Here is a 22,528-nt window from a genome sequence, read left to right as displayed (position 1 = left end):
TCTGTCGCTCCGTCCCACTTTTCCCGTCAGGCCCCACCGATCGTGTCACTGAGCCTGGCAGGCTCGGCTCTCACGCTTCAGCTTGGTGGGGTCCGGGCTTCTCTGGCAGCCTTGCCTGTTCTGCGACCTCCCAGACCCAACGCCCTTTCCCGTCTGGCCGAGCCCACTCTTCTTGTCAGTCCGGAGGCATAGGCCCCGCCTCTCCTGTCACTCAGCCCCCAAGGCACGCCCCGCGGTCCAAAGGAAACGCCGCGAAATTGGGACTGGGTCTTGTCTCCTTGCAGGAGCTTGGTTGCCATGGCGGTATATGCCACAGCCACCAGAGGCCCGCAGCTGCTGCTGGTTCTGAGCGCCCTAGGACTCTTGGCCACGGGTGCTCCACAGCCCCCCAACATCGTGCTGCTGCTCATGGACGATGTGAGTGTGGGGTCGCGCGGCGGGGGGGACACGGGAGATACAGGGTGGCGACAGCGGTGACCCGAGGGAGGCCCAGACCCCGGGGTCATTTCTCACTCTTACTGTTTCCGCAGTGGGGTCGGTGTTCAGGGAGGATCTCCCCGGGGGAAGAGCCTGGTGTCCCCCTCCCCCTCATAAGGTGGCCCTGCCCTCGGTGCCCACCTCCAGCTTGTGCCTCTGAGGAATTCTGACCAAAGTCAAGCATGGGAGGGCGGAAAGGTGAGAATGTCACCTGAGGGGGCTGGTGTGCAGCCATTTGTGAACTCAGCCCCAGGGCTGCTCTGCCTCCCTGACTTGAAAGCTTAGAGGTCAGCACTGGGTCAGATAGAACTGTCCAAACTGGACGGGACCCTGTCTTCCTCTGAGCCTTAGCCCGCCAGCCCCCCACCCCACCCTGGACACACTACAGAGTGGCACCTGTCAGCTATTGTTAAAACCGGAGTCACATCCAGTTCAGGTTGATTTGAAACCAGTCGTGGGCACCCCAGAGGCTAATGGCTACCTCAGCCCTCTCCACAGAGCCTTCAGACCTGTGCTCATCCATGCTAAACTCCTCAAAGTGGTGCCTGCCAGAATAGAGGGTGCCATGTATGTAAAATAAGTTGGATTTTAGAGACTTAGTAGAAAAAGAAAGTGAACAACCCATTTGATAATCATTAGGTTAGTGGTTCTTTATTATGAAGAAAATTATATGCCTGAAAAACCCTGTCCATAATCCCACTACCCAGAATCCACTGCAGGAAACCTTGAATGTTTCTTTCCAGCTTCCCATTCTGTGTGGACCATGACTAATTCACACTCTGGGTGCCCTGCTTCTCTGGCCCCTGTTCTGGTGGCTGGTAGCAGGCTTTGCGATATAGTGCCTTTCAGTATTAGGACCTTTTAGAGCCAAATCACACTGGCTTGGTTTGTTGGTTTATTAGTTGGTCTGTCGGTTTTCTGCTCTCTCCTTTCCGAATGAGAGCCTGTGAGGAGCGCGAGGTCCTCGCTAACCCTCCATTAGGCTACTGCAGAGTGTTGAAATAATAGACTTTGGATAACTGAGTTAGGTAAATGTACTGTTAGCCTTCATCTTCCCTACTCACTTTTATTTTTTGTTTGTTTGTTTGGTTGGTTGGTTGGTTGGTTGGTTTTTTGAGACATGTTCTTGCTATGCAGTTTTGGCTGGCCTGAGACTCACTCTGTGGCCCAAGGTGGCCTCAGACTCAAGGCAATTGTCCTGCCTTTGCCTCCCCAGTGCTAGGACTACAAGCATGAGCCACTGCATCTAGTAACCTAATGACTTTTCTAATCTGGCAACTAGAAAATGTGAAGTTACATGTAAAGCTGAGAGTGCATTTCCTTTGGATGGCTACAGTCGAGTAGAGGGGTTTTGGATAATGGATGTGACTAGCACCAGATCAGTTTACGTGAAGGTGGTTGCTTAGGAACCCCCACCACCTATATCCTGAATACCCTGGGGCTGGCCCAGAACATTCTGCAAACCTTGGCTCTTGTCATGTAGGGACTTTTGATACATACAAATGAAAATGAACTCAACTTCAGCAAAACTGGGAATCCCTGGCTTTACCAACTAGGTCACACTGGCTTAAAGCAGGTGGTTCCAGGCTTCCGCCTTCATAAGGCCGCTGTCTGCAAGCTGGCCCCTGGTGGCCCCATGATAGCCTCATGACAGCCCTAGGCGACTCCCAGCTCATCTACCCTATTGTCAGCAGTCCTAGTGGGACAGTGGCTTTTGCTGACTCTGGCCCACTCCAAGCATAAAGTGAGAAGAATACGCTGCACTGTGCAACAGCTGGGCCCACCTCTGGAAAGGACACCCTGGGTGGGGAGGCCTCCTGGGTTCATACTTGACCTATTCCAGGGTGCCTGTGGCAGAAGCAAGGATGCCATAAGGGAAAAAGGCTCTGAGGTGCCTCCTACATGGCAGATAGGGACAGCCTCAGCAGCACAGGGGCTTTCATACTAGTCCCTTCTCCTCTGCAAACCCCTCCCTTTGCTCTCTATAGCTGCCTTTGCCAGGCCAATTATGTCTGAATCTGTAACATGTGCTTATGTCTGTCTGGCTTATCTAGAATGACATGGCTCCAAGCTCCAGACTTGATAACTGTCTGATTGTCTAAGATTGTCTCTAGTTTAAATTCTTTAAGGATTGCCACTGACTTTGGACTGATTGACCATCGTCCTGTCCTGCCCTGGTCATATCATGAGCAGCTGGACTGCTGTCCTCAGAAAGGTCATTGTGGGATGTCGCCTTTAGTGGGCACTGGAATCTGGGTATCCTCGCCCTGAGAAGAGCGATTTCTTGTACCTAAGCAGTGTATAGGTATCTGAATTCGTATGAAACACCACCTTCTCCTTTCACCACAATCTCACTCTGGATTCTCCTTGACTCCTCAGCCCTTAGGATCTCTGTGGAAAAAATTCCGATGAGACATATAGACTATAGAGTAGGAGATAGGTAGAGTTTATTACAAACCTATGAACTGCTGCTCTCACAGGTGAGAATAAGCAGTGGTCACGGGAACCATTGTAGCGCAGAACATACTCAAAGGATGAGACTGGACAATGACCAGAAAGGACCATTGCAGAGCACAATACTCGTGGTCATTGGAGGCAAGTATGGGCTGGAAGTATGGACAGGCTTATTAGCCTAGTGCCTGAGATGGCTTTCCACATAACCCTCCCTAACATGGGGAGCTGAGTGGAACAGAGAAGGACAAATACAACCCAAGTTCAAATAAGCTTTGGTCCTAGCCATCAGTGGAGGCACACACCTTTAGTCCCAGCACTCAGAGACAGGCAGATCTCTGAGTTCGAGGCCAGGCTGGTCTACAGAGTGAGTACCTGAGGGGCTGGAGAGATGGCTCAGAGGTTAAAGAGAACAGAGTGAGTACCTGAACAGCCAGGGCTATACAGAGAAACCCTGTCTCAAAAAAAAAAAAAAAAAGAAAGGAAGGAAAGGAGGGAAGGAAGGAGGGAGGAAGAGAGGGAGGGAGGGAGGAAGGAAGGAAGGAAGGAAGGAAGGAAGGAAGGAAGGAAGGGAGGAAGGAAGGAAAACATCCAGCTCTTCTAGGTATGTCCAACCTGCAGTCATGTGTAGCAAGTATAGCCATAAATCTGGCCCAACACAAGAATCATAAACTTACTTAAAACATATTTTTGTCATGTTTTTGTAATTGATTGTAATTCTCAAACATGAACCTTGTAGAAGACAACACTATATCACAAAGACAAAAATTGTATATGCCTACTTCTCTAAATGTCACGACTCCACCCAGGGTCATAAATATAACTCTAGTCACATTCTATGAACCAGCGATTACTCCCACAACTTCAGGTTTTGGTTTTGCAAGCTGATTGTTAAGGATCCATCCCCAATAACTAATATCTAATTATCTAATCCCCCTGTGTATCTGTCATCTTGGTGTGTGTGAGGTACACGTGCCTTCATGACCAACCAGCCCAAAGTGAGAACTCTAGATCCTAATTGCGAGTTCTCTGGTTGATTCCACCCACTTGTGCTGTCACAACCTGACCTTGGGGGAAGCCGGCTTGTTCCATCCAGCCCTGGGGGCAGGAGGCTGGAAGCTGCCTGGTCTAGCCTCCCATCGCCACCCTGTCGGAACTCACCCTTGTCTTGTCTAACTGCTTGCCATCCTCCACTGTGATGAGCCACAGCTGGGAGCTGACTGCATGTCCTTCAATGAGGGTTTTCCACAGCTGGTGCAAAGCACAGTTTACATCTCAAAGGGAGTGAGAGTTTATTCTGAGCCAAATCTGAGTGCTCACGGCCTAGACACATGGGTTCAGGTTTCCTTGAATAACATTCCAATGTGGAAGTGTAATAAGGTCAGACTCGTGAGCTCCAAATGGTCATGAATCTGGAAAAACACAATTCCACCCAGACACTATAACCTACAGCTTGTTCGTCCATCATCTGGTGGCCACTTGGACTGGCCCTAGCCTTTGATGGTTGGAATCAGACTGCCACGGACACTCATGTAGTCTTGGAGCATGTGTTTTCAGTTCTGTAAGGTACACTGAGCCAGGCTGCCAGGCCATGCGGTAACTCTAGGCTCAGCTTTCAGAGCAACCTCACCACTTGCTTTTGAAATCTAAATTTGCATAACAGTTTTAAGCTGAAAATAGATGTGTATTCTTAGACACCAAGACTCTAGGAGCATACAGAGGTTGATCTCAGCCAGAGAGGAAGGCAAATACAGATATATTCCTGGTGGTGGTCAAACTGATGTAGAGGCAAGAGCCAGCAAATTCCTAGTAAGCCCTGAAGCAGCTCACAGAAGCTGCCAGGGTTTGGGCGAACTCAATGGCTCTTCCTTGGAACAAAAGAGCCATTTGTTGGAAGGGTTCACTCCTCATCTCTTTGATCTTTCCTGCAGATGGGCTGGGGTGACCTGGGTGTGTATGGAGAGCCTTCCAGAGAGACCCCAAATTTGGACCGGATGGCTATAGAGGGCATGCTTTTCCCAAACTTCTATTCTGCCAACCCATTGTGCTCACCATGTAAGTTGCTGCTGCCCTCCACCCCGAACCCAGTTAGCCAGCAGAGTCTTCCACGTCTGCCCCTCTAACCCTAATCTAGGTAGAACAGCCTTTTCTCAGGCATCAGGAAGGCTTCAGGTAGAGTGAGGGCTGTGTCACTTTCTCCCAGAACTGCCACACTGCCCTCACAGTACTGTCTGTACTCCCTGGTCACAGGACATGGGTGTAGTGGAGAGGCCATGTCCTCTTCCCAAGGAATGTCACTGTTATTACATTGGTGCTTACAGAAGTGCTGACCTTAAGTAAGAGTAGTGGGTGGGGTGAGGGGTCGATAGGAGGCAGGCCATAGGGGCCCACACTCTGGTGGCTGTTCCAGTGTCTGGAGACTGAGCACGTGAACAGAGCTGAGTAGCAGAGCCTGCTGTATAAACTGCCATCTGTCATCAGGCCATTGGGCCATCTCCCAGTGCCTGACTTCTTCAATCCAGAGGCTAGAGGAGACTGAAACACATCAGTTCAATGTCAACCTGATGCATTCATGACAGACACTTCCCAGGGGTTGTGCACATGGGAGGCACCGCAGAGCTGGCTGGGGGCCTACTGGATTTGTGTCACAATGTCTGTTTTTATCTTTCCGTGTAGCCAGGGCAGCCCTGCTCACGGGACGGCTGCCTATCCGCAATGGCTTCTACACATCCAACGCGCATGCAAGAAACGGTATGCCACCCCTCACCTGCCACCCTGCAGGTACCTCTGTCTAGGTAAGGGACAGGTGGTGTCCTAGGCCTTAGTGTGAGAAGTTTGGGGTCTGGAACAGTAAATAAAGGCAGCCTAAGGTAGAACTGAGTGCCACGGTATAGACCCCATGTTACAGACTTCTTCCCTGAAGTGGCCCAGTGAAAACCAAGCTGGCGCTGAGGTACCTCAAGCACCACACAGCATCCTCCTTCCACCCTTGACCTGCTCTGGGGCACTGCCCTGACACGGCTCCTATTCCATGAGGTTTCAGGTCAGAGCAGGGAATGTGGGAAGAACCAGGATCATAGCCTATAGGGAACAGCAAATGGCAAACCAGGCTAGAGAGGTGAGAGACAGGTGGGAGTAAGGGGCAGCATTACACCATCCCCACCATGCTGGTACTAACTTGGAGAGTACCTGGAATATCATGGGAAGTGTCCCTATCCTGACCACAGTCCTGCCTGTCCAGCTTGATGGGGCAGTGTGTATATTATTACAGACACGCGATTACTTCTAATGCAGTATTGTTTTCCCAGCTTACACACCTCAGGAGATCATGGGTGGCATCCCTAACTCAGAACTCCTCCTGCCTGAGCTCCTGAAGAAGGCAGGCTATACCAGCAAGATCGTGGGCAAGTGGTGAGTGCTGGGCCTCCCTCTGCCCAGGTCTCTCCAAATGAGAACTTCTTAGAAGGAGTAGAAATGGGATTCCAAGTCCATTTAGATTTTTGTAGGGAATTTTTTGTTTTCTGAGGCAAGGTCTCACTAGGTAGCTCAAACTGATTTTGGTTTCATGATCCATTGCCTCATCTTCCACATGCTGAGATTATAGTTGTGCACCATCTATAATCTTTTTGAGGGAACTTTTCTTTTTTAATCCATCTGGGATTAAAGGCATGTGCCACCACCGCCCAGCATCTTTTAAGAACTTGGTGTTTCAGCCAGCAGTGGTGGCGTATGCCTTTAATCCCAGAATTTGGGAGGCAGAGGCGGGAGGATCTCTGTAAGTTTGAGGCCAGCCTGGTCAACAAGAGCTAGTCCCAGGACAGGCTCCAAAACTATAGCAAAACCCAGTCTTGAAAAACCAAAAAAATAAATAAATAAACTTGGTGTTTCAGGCACACACATAGTACACAGATTTGCATGCAGGTAAAACACAATAAAAGTAAAAGTAAATATATCTTTTTGTAAAATTTTTTTTTAAAAAAAAGAGCATGGTGTTTAAAGTCAGGAACTGGATGAATGTGGTGGTGCACACCTTTAATCCCAGCACTCGGGAGGCAGAGACAGTTTGAAGTCATCCTAGTCTGCATAGCTGCAGGCCAGCCAAAGCTACATAGGGAGACCCTATCTCAACTAAATTAAAAAGTCAGGATCCTTAGTCCAGCAGGAGCTCGAGACACCACCAGCCCCCAGCAAAGTTTTATCTCAGCATGACACTGAACAAGCACTCAGTCGTCCTCATCCTCCCTCCTTCCCACCACACTTTCTGTCATCTCTGCCCCACTCATGCTTGTCGTCGCAGTAAAATGCCACTAAATGAGCCAACCTCATTCTTGCATACAGATGAGACCGTTTGTCATTCGCCAGAGGGCTTCTGTCAAAGAAGCCAGTGCTAGGTAAGAGCAGGGGAGGAGCGGCAGGTGCTGAGTCCGTGAGATGAACAATCACGTCAGTAATGGCTCCTGTAACTTTAATCACAGTTGGGTGGCTGGTTTCTAGCTCTGACGTTCATCTCGTTTATCCACAACATCCCGCGATCCCCCTGATAGGGCTCTCCCCAGTCTGAAGCCAAGCAGACCTCTTCACTGCTCATGGCTCCCCTTGGGAATGGTTTCTCTGACTCTTGAGTCACAGCGGTGGAAAAAACTGATACTAGGAAATCCAGGCAACCTAGAGCCTAAGAAACATTTGTCATCTTTCAAGCAAAAAAATGAAACCTAGCCATAACAAGGGGATGGTGGCAGAGAAGAGCTGACAGGCATCGGGTACCTCCTCATCTGCACAATCCTAAGCAGGTGGCAAGGAAGTCCATGAAACCGTGGTAGAGGCAGGCAAAGAGCTGGAGATTCCACGGTAACCAGAGATGCCTGTGCCTCACCTGACAGTTCTGACAGGTCCACAGCTTCCAGCTATCGGGGACTGAGGGGCCAAAGCTGAGCAGGAAGCAAGTTTCCACAGAGCTGCTGATCTTCCTGGATGACTTCTGATGGGAAAGAGGTGACCAAGAGGAACAGCTGAGGCGGATCTCTTCAATGAGCAGGGTTTAGTCCAGGGCTATCAGCTCTAGCCAGTACTGCCCTGTGTCCTGTATGTAGACCTTGACAGGGAGGGTCTAGATTTCATTTCCCTCACCAAGTCCTGCGTGGACACGGAGTTCAGACTCCTGCAGGTAGACTGCGGGGTCTGTCAGCAACCAATTGTGGGTGAATGCGACTGGAACACAAATCTCAGGAGAACACCAGCCCACTTTCCAGTCCTGCTTGCCTGCTGGTTAGTACCAACCACTGTTGGGGCCAAGTGCACAGGAGTATAACTGTGTCCAGGCAGGGCACTGGTCATGCTTCTCCTACACAGAGACATGGACACAAGGGTCCTCCCATCTGCTCTGCAGTAATCGGAAAGGTCAAATATCTTGTAATGGGCCTGAGAGCACAGCAACACAGAGGATGTAATGCAGGCTGACTTAAGGATCAGAGATGTCATTGCACCATAGTGGTGCACTGGTCCTCAAAGGGGTGATCATAGACTGAGTATGTGAAGGTCGGAGAATAGTTCTAACGGTTCACTGTGTGCAGCTATTAGGCAGTCCAAGCACTGCAGAGCCAACCATGCTGTGCCAGTCTCCCCTGTGAGTGTGGAAACTGAGTTCTAGACAGGTATTCTTCTCTGAAGGTAGAGGAGTTGCTAACCAGCCAGTTATCCCCCAAGACTTCTCTGCTGCCAGTTTCACCCTACCCATGGAATGGTAACCTTGGATCTGCATACTCTGTACATGGAGGAAAAGTCAAGGTGGAGCCCCCTGAAGATAGCCTATCCCAGCCTATACAGCTGGGAAAGGGACACTCCCCCTCAGGGATGCTGTGTTGAAAGCTGTACCTGAAAAAGGCTTTCTGCAGGTGTGCGTGTACAACACACATAAACAGGTCTGTGTCCCAGGCTGGATGATAATGGCACACATAGCATGGTTTGGAGTCTGGTAGACTAGCATGTGCTCTAAAGAGCAGGTAGGAGCTGGAGTCCCCAGGAAAGACAGGCTCTGCTTCAGGGATACCTCAGGACTGCTTGACCCACTGATGCTTAGAGTTAGAGCTGGGATAGTGGCACTTCTCAGCAGCCTTCCTGTGGTTACTAGTAGATGGAGAAAATACGATTAAGTGTCCCTGAAAGAAAAGGAGGCAAGATGGATGTAGACGGAAGCTTCTGTCCCGCCTGGTCCCACACCTGTTCAGTCCCATATAAACACACAGAGGCTTATATTAATTATAAACTCTTTTGCCTATTAGCTCAGGCCTAATATTAACTAGCTCCTAAAACTTAAATTAAAGCATAATTCTTGTCTATGTCAGCCACGTGGCTTGGTACCTTTTATTAGTGAGGCATTCTCCTCTTGCTTTCTCTCCATCTGACTGGTCCTAGTCTGGTTTCCTTGTCTGTACTTCCTGCCCGGCTACTGACAAATCAGCGTTTTAGTAACCAATACGAGTAACAAATCCTTACAGTGTGCAAGAGCATTATCCCACAGCAGATGGGAGAGCATGGGGTAATACCTGGCATGGGGTGGGGGAAGGGTCCTCACAAAGGGATCCTGCAGCTTTTCCTAAGGCCCTTTACCCTGCGAAGCTTTCCTCTGTGGATCCTTCTCTGGGTCTCCGCACAGCTTGCACTATACCAGAGTAAGCATACTGCCATATTCTTTTTTTTCTTCTTGCTTTTCTTTTTTTAATATTTATTTATTCATTTATTATATATGCAAATCTGTCTACATGTATGCCTGCAGGCCAAAAGAGGGCACCCGACCTCATTACAGATGGTAGTGAACCACCATGTGGTTGCTAGGAATTGAACTCAGGACCTTTGGAAGAGCAGGCAATGCTCTTAACTGCTGAGCCATCTCTCCAGCCCCCTGCCATATTCTTTTTTGCTCATGCCCTGGCCTCTGAGGATGTGGGGACAGTCCTAAGCATTGCATCGTCTTCCCACCCAGTCACCTTCTGGGTGATTTCCCTTAGTTGGGGTAATACTCTGACTTTTCTGTTAACAGATGGAGCCGTGACCTGACCTGCCTGAAGGTGCGTGGTTGATCGGCAGTTATGATTCACCAGACAAGCTTTAATATATATAAGTCAATTTTAATAAAGGAAAGGAAAGGGAACTTACAAATCCAAGGTTCCAGCGAGGAGGGCAGGAAAACAAAGAGCAGCCAGGCCACAGGCCCGCAAGATTTTATAAGTCAATATTAGCCTAAGGGGGACACGCCTAAGAGGGACACGCCTTTAGACCAAGGGGGACACGCCTTTAGACCAAGGGGGACACGCCTTACAAAACAAGGTTTTTGGCTAGGCTTCCCCTTCACCTGCCTGACTAGAAATCCAAAGGAGAAACACAGTCCTTGGAGTGTCTCTGAGAGTAAAGAAAGGCAGGGGAAGCTGCTAGAGCCTAGAGATAGTTGTAATGGGTGCTTGCATCCAGCTGCTTTCAAGGCATCTGGGAGATTTCTCTCCATGCACTATCCTTTGGGATTTCTTTCCAGATACTGAAGGGACCCCTAAACCCTCTTTTGTGTCTCATTGTGCTCAGATGCCATTGGCTGTGCTGGGACACCCTCGGCTGTGCCTGGAAGCCCTTGGCTTGGTCAGGACACTCTGCTCTACTGAAATACTGAAATACCCCAGTTATATTCCTAGAGCTCTGGACACCAGCATTGTCTGGGGAGGGCAGATGGTTCTTGTGCTCCTTCTTGAAATGAGGTCTTGACATTTTGTGTCTTGGTGTGTCTAGACCATGGTGGGGTGCTACAGGCTGCTTATATGGTTTGAAGTTGTGATGGTGACCGATTGTTGTTGATCAAAACATTGGAATGTCCCCAGTGAGGGGGTGGTCTCTGATGTGTCTTGGTTCCTGTTTCTAGGCATCTAGGTCACAGACCCCAGTTCCACCCCCTGAAACATGGATTTGATGAGTGGTTTGGATCCCCCAACTGTCACTTTGGACCTTACGACAACAAGGTCAAGCCCAACATCCCCGTGTACAGGGACTGGGAGATGGTCGGCAGGTAACAGACAGAGAGCCCCTTCCCTTCCCTCCTGAATCACCCGCTGGCATCTGGTATCCTATGAGTTGAGAGTGAGATCTCTGCTTCTTAGGCAGTTTTGCCCAGGACCTCACGAGTCTCACCTGGGGACATTTCTAACCTTTCCAGAGTCATAGATTCCTTTCAGATATGTGACTCAAAGGTCCTCCTGCATCCAAGGTGTGCTCATAGCTTGTATTTTGGAGGGTCGAGGACCCATGTACCCTCTTTTTGGGGTAACCATCATCTTTAGGCACTAAATTAGCCTATTAGCTGCACACAAGAGAGGAGACTGTGGAGCTAAGTTGATGTGAGAGTCACTCTGGGGACTGCCCATTGTTACCATAGAAAGTGATCTACTCTGGAGGGGAGACCACCTGGGTCAGGCCTTGTACGGGTACCTCCGACTTGTAGCTCTGGTGTCAAGGACCTGACTCATCTTTCGTGAATTTTGATTGCTTAATTTTTCTTTTCCTTCCTCCTTTGTTCCTTGGGTAGAAGTTCTTATATCAGCACCTAAAGGTTGAACCAAACACTGTCCTTTTAAAAAGGAGTGCCTTATATCTGCAGTAGGTCCAGTCATCCCTGTAGCAGGCTGGAGAACATCTCCACCCCTCAAAAAAGAAGCCTCTAGGAGCTGGGAGAATGGCTCAGTCAAAGTATTGGTTTCACAAACCTGATAACCTAGTCCAGTCCTCAGTGCCAGCTAAAAAGCTGGAAAGAATGGCATGCCATTATAATCCCGGTGCTGGGGAGACTGAGACAGGAGGCCCTGGAGCTCACCAGCCCACCAGCCTGATTGTGAGTTCAAAACCAATAAGAGACTCTGGCCCAGCATAGTGGCGCACCCCTTTAATACCAGCACTTGGGACACAAAAGGAGGCAGATCTCTGTGAGTGTGAGGCCAGCCTGGCCTGGTCTATACAGCCTAGCCAGGGCTACACAGTAAGACCCTATCTCAAAAAAAAAATCAGTAAGACAGAAAGAGAGAGACCCATCTCAAGGAGATTGTCCTTCATCCTCTACATACGTGTGCACCCACTGTATGCACATCTGCATTACATCATTACATGTGTACCTATACACACATATACACATGTATTTATTTTTAAAGCCTGTGCCCTTAGCTGCACCTTCAGACCTTGTCTCATCTCTGCAGCAGACACACACACACGCACATGCATGTGTGCATACACACACACACACACACACACACACACACACACACCTGTTCTACACTCATCTTACATGCTGGGGCCATCAGAGCCTTGTCACCTCAGACAGGATCTTCACCTAAGAGCTGTGTGAGCTTCACGTGGAACGTTCCCGACTGAAATTAAGGAAGGGGCTTATCTGACTAAATTCTGATTTTTGCTTTCAGATTTTATGAAGAATTCCCAATTAACCTGAAGACCGGGGAAGCTAACCTCACCCAAATCTACTTACAGGTAAGACCTAGTAGGCTGGTCAAAGCAAGGAGGCAGGAGGATGCTGGGGAAGCAGAGGGATGAACTGACCTGAAGCAGAGGAGAATGGAGGCTATTCCCACAGGAAGCTCTAGACTTCATCAGGACTCAGCATGCAAGGCAGAGCCCCTTCTTCCTCTACTGGGCCATCGATGCCACACATGCACCAGTTTATGCCTCAAGACCGTTCTTGGGTACCAGCCATCGAGGGCGGTAAGTGTAAGCCCCACTGGGGCCTTCAGTTTGCACAGTGGGTGGGTGCTCTGGAGCAGCTGGGACGTTTTCTAGTTGTGAAGATTGCTTAGCATACATGAGGCCATTGAACCCAGGGGGTTCAATCCCAAAAACCATGAAAGAAAGATGTAACTTTCTCCAACCTAGGGTCAGTGATGAAAGGAAAGTTGTAGTGGTGATATTGGCTTTGTTTGTAATGAACCATTTGAAAATGAGCTGGGACTTCCCTTTAAGGAGCAGCTGGCTGCCCCACTGGCCGTCTCCAAAGTGACAAGATTAGGGTTCAGGTCACACTAATGCCCTCAGCTGCCTGATAGAATGTCCTCCTCCCCTGCAGGTATGGTGATGCTGTTCGGGAAATAGATGACAGTGTTGGAAAAATTCTGAGCCTTCTGCAGAACTTAGGCATCAGTAAGAACACATTTGCCTTCTTCACATCTGATAATGGTGCAGCCCTCATTTCTGCTCCCAAAGAAGGCAAGTTCTTGTCGAGGCCCGTGTTGCTCCAACACAGATAATTATTTCCCCTAACTGGACTGGAACGGAGTTCCGAAGAATAACCAGACGCAGCTTACACGATCATCCTTGAAGGGCCAGATCTCTCTATTTATTCTCCAAACAACTTATATATCATGACATCAATGGGGGGGGGGGGAATACATTAAGCTGTCTCCTAGGTAACCAGGTGACCAGGTGAATGGCCTTTTGTCACATTTGCATCTGCCTGTTTGCTGAGTATGCTAGCTGTCACAAAGGCCTGAATTAGCATCTTTATGAGACATCCTCCAAATTACAAAAGAAAGGAGCACCAAACATCCTGATCAGCTTCAGCCAACACCTCTTCTCAGGCGATCTACATTAATAACAAAAGTGGAAGGCCGGGCGGTGTTGGCGCACACCTTTAATCCCAGCACTCGGGAGGCAGAGGCAGGCGGATCTCTGTGAGTTCGAGACCAGCCTGGTCTACAAGAGCTAGTTCCAGGACAGGCTCCAAAGCCACAGAGAAACCCTGTCTCGAAAAAAAAAAAAAGTGGAAGGAGCAGCACATCCTGATCTTTGTTAGGCAGACAGCTTGTCTGCAGAGCTACCTGACCACCTCAGACTGGGCTTATGGCTCTTGTGCCATACAGAAATATGGGCCTACAAGTTCTGTTTCCTGTCCTCTGGCCCCAGGTCGGTGACAAGAAGGCAGTCACAGACTGAAACCTCCCAGAATAGAGTACCTAGCAGCAAGGTCTTGACCCTGCTGACTCAGGCCTAGCCTGGGTTCACATAAATTTGAATCCTGAGAATGAGGAACAGGCAAGTGTCATAGGGAGGAGATGCTATCTCGGGATGGTCCTTACCCGCAAGAAGCCAGTTTCCAGCAGCCTCAGGCTAAGGAGACTTTGGCAGCCAGGGCTTGGCAGAATACCTGGTGGTGCTAGGGCAGAGCTTCTTGGGCTACTACAGAGGTGGCAGGAAAAACATCCTCCATCTTGGGAGCTGTCCAGTGGGTGATCCTGGGATAGTCACCCACAGTGCTGCAAGGGCTCAGCTATTAACATGAGGCTTCCTGTCATGACTGAGGGCACAACAATCTCATCCTGTACTGCCCGTAGGCAATTTGGGCTCTGCTACCTCCAGGTGGCTCAGGCAGTCCTACCACCCAGGGTCCTGGAGGCTTCCCGGTTTCAGGTAAAGAAACCCAGTATAGCCTCATAAACCAAAGAAAAGCTGGTTTGACAATAGAAAAGACCACCGAGTCTAGCCAGGCTGACTTGGAGGTTCTTGATGCCCGGATATGTGATCCACATGACCTTAGTTCTCATTCAAGCTCTCTACATACGTCTCAGAGGAAAGAGCAAGCCTCCGTCACCTCCAGCAGATAGCCAGAGCTCAGCTGTTACCTATTTGGCCAACTCTAAGAGATGGAAGGGGCTAGGCAGAGGGAAATGGTATCATTTCTAACTGTGACCTTAAGACTTGGCAGCTGCTCTCATGTGTGGTAGATCAGAGGGCAGGAGCCATCCTGAACCTAGGGTGGATGATGGTGGCCACAAAGATGACAAAAGTCCCCGGAGTCCGTCAAGTCCATGCTCCAACTTGTTATAAAAAGTGGAAAATAGGGGGCTGGAGAGATGGCTCAGCGGTTAAGATCACTGCCTGTTCTTCCAAAGGCCCTGAGTTCAATTCCCAGCAAACACATGGTGTTTCACAACCACCTGTAATGAGATCTGGTGCCCTCTTCTGTCCTGCAGGCATGCCTGCATGCAGGCAGGCAGGCAGAACACTGTATACATAATAAATAAATAAAGAAATCTTTTTTTTTTTAAAGTGGAAAAATACATTCTGGGATAGAAGCTGACTCTGAAGATAGCCAGATAAGGCAGAGCAAAATTGGTTATCCTACCAACAACAACTGCTCAGCTCTGAGGAAATCTGGAATAGAATACTATGCCCTGTTGACCAAAGCTGGTGCCCTTCACTATAGTTGAAATAATATTAAGCTGGGTAGAGCATGCGGAAAGCACTACAGAATATACACTCTGGCTACCATTGACCCAGGTAATTCTAAGATCACTAGAATCACTCCAGAGCGGACTGATGAAAATTGAACCAGGGAAGTGTTTCTTGACTAAAACTTATCAGAACTTGTTTTTAAAACATTTTAAAAAAAGACCCTTAAAATAAAGATTCACATTCCATACCTAGCTTAAGAAAAGTGTAAATAGATTTGGCCAGTGGTGGCACACATCTTTAATCCCAGCACTGGGGAGGAAGAGGTACGTGGACCTCTGAGTTCGAGTTTAAACCTGGTCTACAGAGTGAGTTCTAGAACAGCTAGGGCTACACAGAAAAACCTGTCTTGAAAAACAGAGAGAGAGAGAGGGAGGGAGGGAGGGAGGGAGGGAGGGAGGGAGAGAGGAAGAAGAGGAGGAGGAGGAGAAGTAGTAGCAATAGAATAGAATATAATCACCTTCAGGCCCAGGTATCCTCCCCCAGACAGCTTTCTTGTTACCTAACATCTCTTCTTACTGGTAGCCATGCCTGTTTCTTGTCCATGCCATTAGCATGGAGAGGGTGAAGAGGGCTGCTGCTGGGGCTTCTGGTTCTAGTTCTGTCCACGCGGCTGTGTCTGCTGCGTATGAGAAGAAGCAGGATTCCACGGGAGCCGCAGAACACAGTTGACTGCCGTTCCCATGGATGAGAGTCCTGTTTGAGTTTTCATTGGGGAAGTGCTTTGTTTCTCCCTACCTCTGTGTTTCAGGGCCTGAGAGAGTCTCAGCGGCTCATGCTATGGCTTCTACCCTTGTGGAACAGGCCCACCCAGCTCCAAGACCTTGGATTTCTTCCTTGTGTCTAGGGTAGAGACTTAAAGGGGCTTTGCCCCTACCATCTTCACACAGGCTTGTCCGGGAGCTAGTAGCTTCAAAATCTAGCTGTGTGCCCTGTCCCTACAGACTGTAAAGACCAGAGGGGACCTGGGGCAGGCTGCATTTTAAGTGGGACCCTTCCCAATACATGATGCCTGGGAATATTAGCATCTAAGAACACTAACTCAAAAGCGTCAGTGTCTGGTGCTTGTGATAGGAATGGGCGTCTATGGCTGTTTTCCTATTTCTGAGCAGTGACTGCGAGTAGAGGCTGGTGGGCTGGTGGCTCCTAGTGAGGCAAGAATTTTCTGTTCTTTCGGGAAAGCTGAAGCCAGAGCATCTTAGCTGTCTGGATCTGAGCCACCCAGGTTTCCTGACTTGTTTCTGCAGCTTGACCTTGGTTCTTTGTCCCTGTGATGACCTCAGGACTCAAATGTGCCTAACCAGGAGTTCAGAAGTCAAGATTGCCCGCCAGGGGTGCTGTGTGTCCCTGGTTCCCCAGATGATCTTGAAACTGATAGGTGGTGACTCTCGTCCCCAGGTGGCAGCAATGGTCCCTTCCTGTGTGGGAAGCAGACGACATTTGAAGGTGGGATGAGGGAACCTGCGATCGCATGGTGGCCGGGACACATTGCTGCAGGCCAGGTAAGTCAGCATTGCACACTGAAGCTCTATCTCCTGCGAGGTCTCTGGGGCATCAGTGTGCAGGTGATAAGGAGGCTTCTGTAGTCAACTAACTGCCCATGTTCTGTGAACTTACCACAAGGGACAGCTGCAGCCCTACGTGGGACCCTGATGTCTTTGTGGCAAAGACCAGAGGGGGGCCTCAAGTGGGTGAATCTGGACACCTTCATATCAGGCAGCACCCTCACCCCCAAGCTTTGGCCCCAGATAGGCCACCCCTTGTCTAAAAATCTACTCTGGAACTTGTAGTCGCCACACTAAGTGCTTGCTGCTGAGATCACTGTTTCTCAGCTGGCCTCTTTCCCCAGTGATCCTGAAGACAGTGTCCCTCTGGGTTCCTCGGTTCACCCTGCAGTGGCAGCCTTCATATACTTAGGGGCGGACAGGACAGCTGACTGTAACAAATACCGCTTGCGTGGACAGTACAGGCCAGCCTCCTGCTAGAGGCCAGATGATGCATGTCCTCTATCCCACCTGCTGTCTCACGTGCCTATTGCTGTGTGGGATCTTATAGCCACAGAGTCCAGGGATTGCAATGCAAATGTCCCTGTGGCTGTCACTCTGCCAGACACAGTTTTTACCCTCCCCTCTAATTGCAGAGATTAGGAAAGTGAAGCCCAGAGAGGTCACCTGTCCAGCCTGCCAGCTACAACGGCAGAACTGGCAACAACCCCCAGGCATCCAGATGGGACCTCCATTCCTACTCACCATGCTTTGGATAGTCTCCATGTGTCCCCAGCAACAACTGGGACTTATCCTCAGTATCTAGTTTCTAAGCCTAGACCTGCTTGAGCCTCTGCACCTCACTCCCTCTGCCTATGGCCTCTTGACATGAGACTCCAGGTCACACTAATCACCGGAGCCCCGTGGGTTGGTGGATCTCACAGTTTGTCGAACAGGCCTGCCTGTCATCTGGCCAACTCCCTCTGTAGAACAGAGTGTCCATGGCAGTAAACACATCACATGTAGAAGAAACATGGCTACTGGGATCCTAATGGACACGCAGACTGGCCATGACCATCTAACCCGTATGAAGGGACCTGGCCCACAGCTGCACCTGTGGAAGAGAGGGAACTCTTCATTTCCTAAGGCCATCACTCCCAGCTCTCGTGTAGCTGTGGGAGCACTGAGCCAGTTATCATTGGGTGAGGAATGGGAGACACAGGAGACACATGAGGTTTTCCAGGGAAGAGGCACTTGGTATGGCCTTTGTTCCACCATGAGGAGCCATAACCAATCATAGGTTAATCCCCACTCCCATCTGGTACTGGCAAAGCGCAGAGAGGTAACTGGGAAAAGGGAACTGGAGCTGCCTGCGGGCCCAGGATGCCTAGCCCACTGAACTTAAGTTTAGTGGGTTCAGAGCATCTGCTTCCACAGCTGTTCCTGCCAGGTGCCCTCTGGCACCAGCTGAGGAGAAACAAGGTTTGACGGTGGAGTCAAAGACACACAGCCTCCCCTTCTGAGGGGAGAAAGCAGCGCTCCAGAGCTGTGACTTTTTTTCCGCCATGCTTCCCACAATACAACAAACTGGAGTGGGTTCCCATGGGATTCACGCTGTGCTCCGTAATAACTTAAAACACCCGACATTCATCCGCCCTGCAGCAGACACTTAGCACCTGGCAGCAGGGGTATAATTGCAGCCTTTGATGCAGCTTCATCTGGAAGAGCTCACAGCAACCTCCTGCTGCTGAGTACAGTATCACTAAGAGCTCCCTGGGCTCAGCACCATCAGATCCCCTCCTTTCAATCCCTCAGCCAGGGGACATGCTCCCTTCTCTTATTTGTTTCCAAATGATGGAAGTTTCTGGATCTGCAACCCCATTCCCTCTTTTTTGGAGGGAAATACTTAGAAGGGACCATGAACCACTCAGAAGGCCCTTGTTCCCCTGCTGCCGTAGGTAGGAGGACTGGCACCTGTAAGAATGTCCCATTCCCAAGCAGGCTCTATAGAAGAGTGTCCGTGTCAGTCAGGGACCTTGTTGCATGGTAAGTCATGTCTGTTAGATTTCGGGGTACAGAGTAAAGAGACAAAAGGCAGGAAAGAGTCTGACCAACTTCATTCAACAGATGGGACTTTTATTTCGAGAAGTGAAGGACAGACAGTGAAGGAGGAGTCTATGGGGCGGGGGCGGGGAGAGCTGGTTGGGATCTTTTATAGGGGAGTTTGTGGGGTTTGGGAATGAGGAGTTAGGTACGAGAGTACGTGCAGATTGCAAGGGTCTCTTCTGGAGCTGTTTGTCCAAATAAGGCCATTTTATCTTTAGAAACTGCCCCGCCCCCAAGCTATCAGGATGCGGGCCATGGGTTAGGCAACGGCAGTAAGGGCCTGAAGTTTCAACACAGAGGTGGAGGATTTCAGCAAACCTTAGGGGAACAGAGGTTCCTCGTTCAGGTCTGGCCGAGTTTGTTCGAGGTTTATTCACCAGTCTCTCCAGCTGGCACAACTGAATGAGGGCCAAGCAGGGAGTGGTAAGGGAAATGCGGTCTAAACTGAACGTGGGCGAGGTCCTGACTGGCTGCTGTGGAGTCCTGTCTTCCTAGAGGACCACAGACACCTGCTCCAGAGCTGTGCTCCTTGGACACTGACCTTCCCAAGCCACAGAGGTCAAGAAAAAGAGAAAAGCACACTCCCTGTCTCCAGGACAGAAGTACTTAGAGCTCAGTGTTACCAAGGAGGCAGAGCCACAGAAGACCTTCCCCCAATTACCTATTCACTGGGGCTGCACTTGAACATGAGCAGAAAACAAAGACTCTTCCCACAGGGCTAATGCATCCACAGATGGACTGTAGTGGGTCCTGCAAGCGCCCCTGGCTCTCTTGGAACTTCTTCTGAGTGGGGAGAGCAGGAGGCAGCACCATTTGGGTTGGTTCCTCTCCACCTGACTTCCTTGCTACTTCTGGGACTTTCCTGGCCTTTGCTCTTTTGATGTACAAAGCTCACTGTAGCTTTCAGGTGTCGAGTGTTAAAGTGAACCCTGCCTACTCTCTTGGGACAGCTGAGCCTTGAAAGGTGGGACCCTTGTGGTGCTCTCTGTAAAGAGCCAGGAGGAGGGGTTGGAGATGGCTCAACAGTTAAGAGCACTGGCTGCTCTTCTAGAAGACCTGGGTTCAATTCTTGGCACCCACATGGCAGCTCCTAACTGTAACTCCGGTTTCAGGAGATCGGACACTTTCACACAGACATACATGCAGACAAAACATGAATGCACATGACATAAAAATAAGTTATTTAAAGTGAATAAAAAATAAATTATAAAAAAAGAGTCATGGGTCTAGCTATGACAGCCGATCCACGTGTAGCGAAAGTGGGGCATGAATGTGACCTGACTCTGGAGTCAAATGTGCAGTCTAAATCCCATTTGCCACCCACGAGCCCTGTGACTTCACTCAATCCTGGCTATGACCCCCCCATGGTATGTGGCAGATATGTACATGTTGGAGCATGTGTGCATACCTACTGACCCAGAGGAGAATCAGGTGTTCAACACCTCAGGCTCCAGCCCCCAAACACCATCTGCTCAGGATGTCTCAAAGGAGTACTACATCTATTTCAGGTCAGCCACCAGCTGGGAAGCATCATGGACCTCTTTACCACCAGCCTGTCCCTTGCAGGCCTGAACCCACCTAGTGACAGGGTAATTGACGGACTTAACCTACTCCCCACCATGCTTCAGGGCCACAGGATGGACAGGTTGGTACTACACAGCATCCTTTTCAGCCCCAGTCCTACCTCCCTTGCTCTTACTCTTCATGATGGGGCCCAGAGCTGCTCACAGGCTATAACTTCCTCATTGACTAGCTATGACCCATACGGAAGGAAGAAAGTATAGATGCTGGAACAGAGGGAGACAAGATGGTACTGGGGAACCTTGTAGCTAGACCCTTGTATGTGCCTGGGAAGAAAACCACCTGGGTCCATTGGGGCACTGGGAAACCCTGACTCTTAGGAAAGCATCTTAAGGTTTGGGAGGGGGGCTTCTTCCAGTCCCAGACCCATTTGATTTCCAAGAAGGAGGATCATTATCACCAGTTCAACTCCTTTGCCAGCCCAACCTCCTAGGGCCTGGCTTTGCCTCACCAAAGGCCAAAACAAGCAGGGAATGACTTGGGCCAATCCCTATAGCCTTGTTGGCTACCACACACACACACACACACAGTGCCAAGTGGGTCCCCAGGACCTTATGCTTTCTAGGAAAGCATTCTACTGAGCCACTCACCCCTACCCCTCCTATCTTTTGCACTATGAGACCTTAGTACATCTTTAAAGTATTAGCTGATACCTGCATGGGCAGCTCACCACTCCCCAACCAGAGCCCCACACATGAATACATGGACTTGGTCATGATTCTTTTTCTCCTCAACACAACAGGCCCATATTTTATTACCGTGGCAACACACTGATGGCAGTCACTCTTGGCCAGTACAAGGCCCACTTCTGGACTTGGACCAACTCCTGGGAGGAGTTCAGACAGGTACAGGCCCCTGAGTACAAGCCTGGGAGATTCCTGGAGAACCATGATTTATTTGTTTGTTTGTTTGTTTATTATGCATAGAATATTCTGTCTATGTGTATGTCTGCAGGCCAGAAGAGGGCACCAGACCTCATTACAGATGGTTGTGAACCACCATGTGGTTGCTGGGAATTGAACTCAGGACCTTTGGAAGAGCAGGCAATGCTCTTAACCACTGAGCCATCTCTCCAGCCCGATTTATCTAATTCTAAGCTACCACCAGGGGAGATACCATGGCCCTACAGCCTCCCTTCTTCATGTGGCCCTGTGGGCTCTACACATTCTCAGTTTTTATGTGCAGGTATTTAGGGGTAAAGGCTAGGCACACTTCTTTCTCTCCTGTGTGATTTGGGCTCCCTGGGAAATGCTAGGGGTATATGAGAGGTATCCTACAGAGAAAGACACTAGGGGACAAATACTCTCCTGGAACGTCCTGCCTTCATAGGAGGTCTTCAGAGAACGCAAGGCCCAGGTTCAGGTAGAGTGCCCCACTATCTACCATGCCCCTCTGCCTCTCCTTAGCACCCCTTTTCTTGCTCCTTCCAAGACTGGCTGCACAGGTGGTAGCCTGCCCAAGCCCAGATGCTAATGCCTACAAATGGCAGCACCCATATCCACATCTTTGTGCCTGTTCACGGTCTGAAGGTGAAGTGCCACCCCACATATACCCTAGGCTCCTGCTGGCCCCTTGGCCCATGTAGGGCTGCCATAGGCCTTATGTCCTGCAAGCTGCTGGTCCTACCTCCTCCATCCCCTCAGGCTTTGCAAGGTCTTTAAACACATGAAAACCTATTAATGTGCCTTAATAGGGAGGACATTTACTTAATGAAAAACCCAAATACTAGAACATTCTGAACTAACTAGGAAGCAAACAACAAATGTCTCAGCTCAGGAGGCTCCAGCTATGCAGGGCTTTGGGCTGGGCAGGATGCCAGGCTTGGCTGGGCAGGTAAACAGCATATACCCAGGTGGACATGTGGCCATAACTCAAAGGCATGACTCCCCAGTGCCTTGTTAAGAAGCTTGGGGCAGCCTAGGACCGTGTCCAAAACCCATGTTTTGTCCGTCCCCTTTCCGACCCATACCGCCTCAGGGCCATCCTAAACATTGGCCTGCCATGCCATCAACGCTGTGTTCTAGTCAGGATTTCTCTTGCTTTGATGAAACACCACAGCCAAAAGCAAGTTTGGAGAAAAAGGTTTCTTTGGGCTACACTTCCTCATTGTAGTCTTTTTTTTTTTTTTTTTTTTTTTTTTTGAAGGAAGTCAGGACAGGAATCAA

General features: G+C 49.7%; 1 protein-coding gene across 1 annotated transcript in view; it reads left to right on the top strand.

Moving 5' to 3' along the window:
* Galns (galactosamine (N-acetyl)-6-sulfatase) overlaps positions 1-22,528 on the top strand; it is a 36,463-nt gene that overhangs the window by 534 nt on the left and 13,401 nt on the right. The window contains exons 2-12 of the mRNA XM_038312780.1: positions 285-417; positions 4,860-4,983; positions 5,605-5,679; positions 6,237-6,339; positions 10,832-10,975; positions 12,375-12,441; positions 12,545-12,672; positions 13,031-13,170; positions 16,591-16,694; positions 20,291-20,427; positions 21,106-21,208. Coding sequence (XP_038168708.1) covers positions 298-417; positions 4,860-4,983; positions 5,605-5,679; positions 6,237-6,339; positions 10,832-10,975; positions 12,375-12,441; positions 12,545-12,672; positions 13,031-13,170; positions 16,591-16,694; positions 20,291-20,427; positions 21,106-21,208 — 1,245 coding nt within the window. The 5' untranslated portion in view covers positions 285-297. The remainder of the gene's footprint in view (positions 1-284; positions 418-4,859; positions 4,984-5,604; positions 5,680-6,236; positions 6,340-10,831; positions 10,976-12,374; positions 12,442-12,544; positions 12,673-13,030; positions 13,171-16,590; positions 16,695-20,290; positions 20,428-21,105; positions 21,209-22,528) is intronic.

The sequence above is a fragment of the Arvicola amphibius genome, chromosome 15 (assembly GCF_903992535.2).
Source record: "Arvicola amphibius chromosome 15, mArvAmp1.2, whole genome shotgun sequence".
In the NCBI taxonomy this organism is placed as follows: domain Eukaryota; kingdom Metazoa; phylum Chordata; class Mammalia; order Rodentia; family Cricetidae; genus Arvicola; species Arvicola amphibius.
This window is presented reverse-complemented; position numbering and strand designations above follow the sequence as displayed.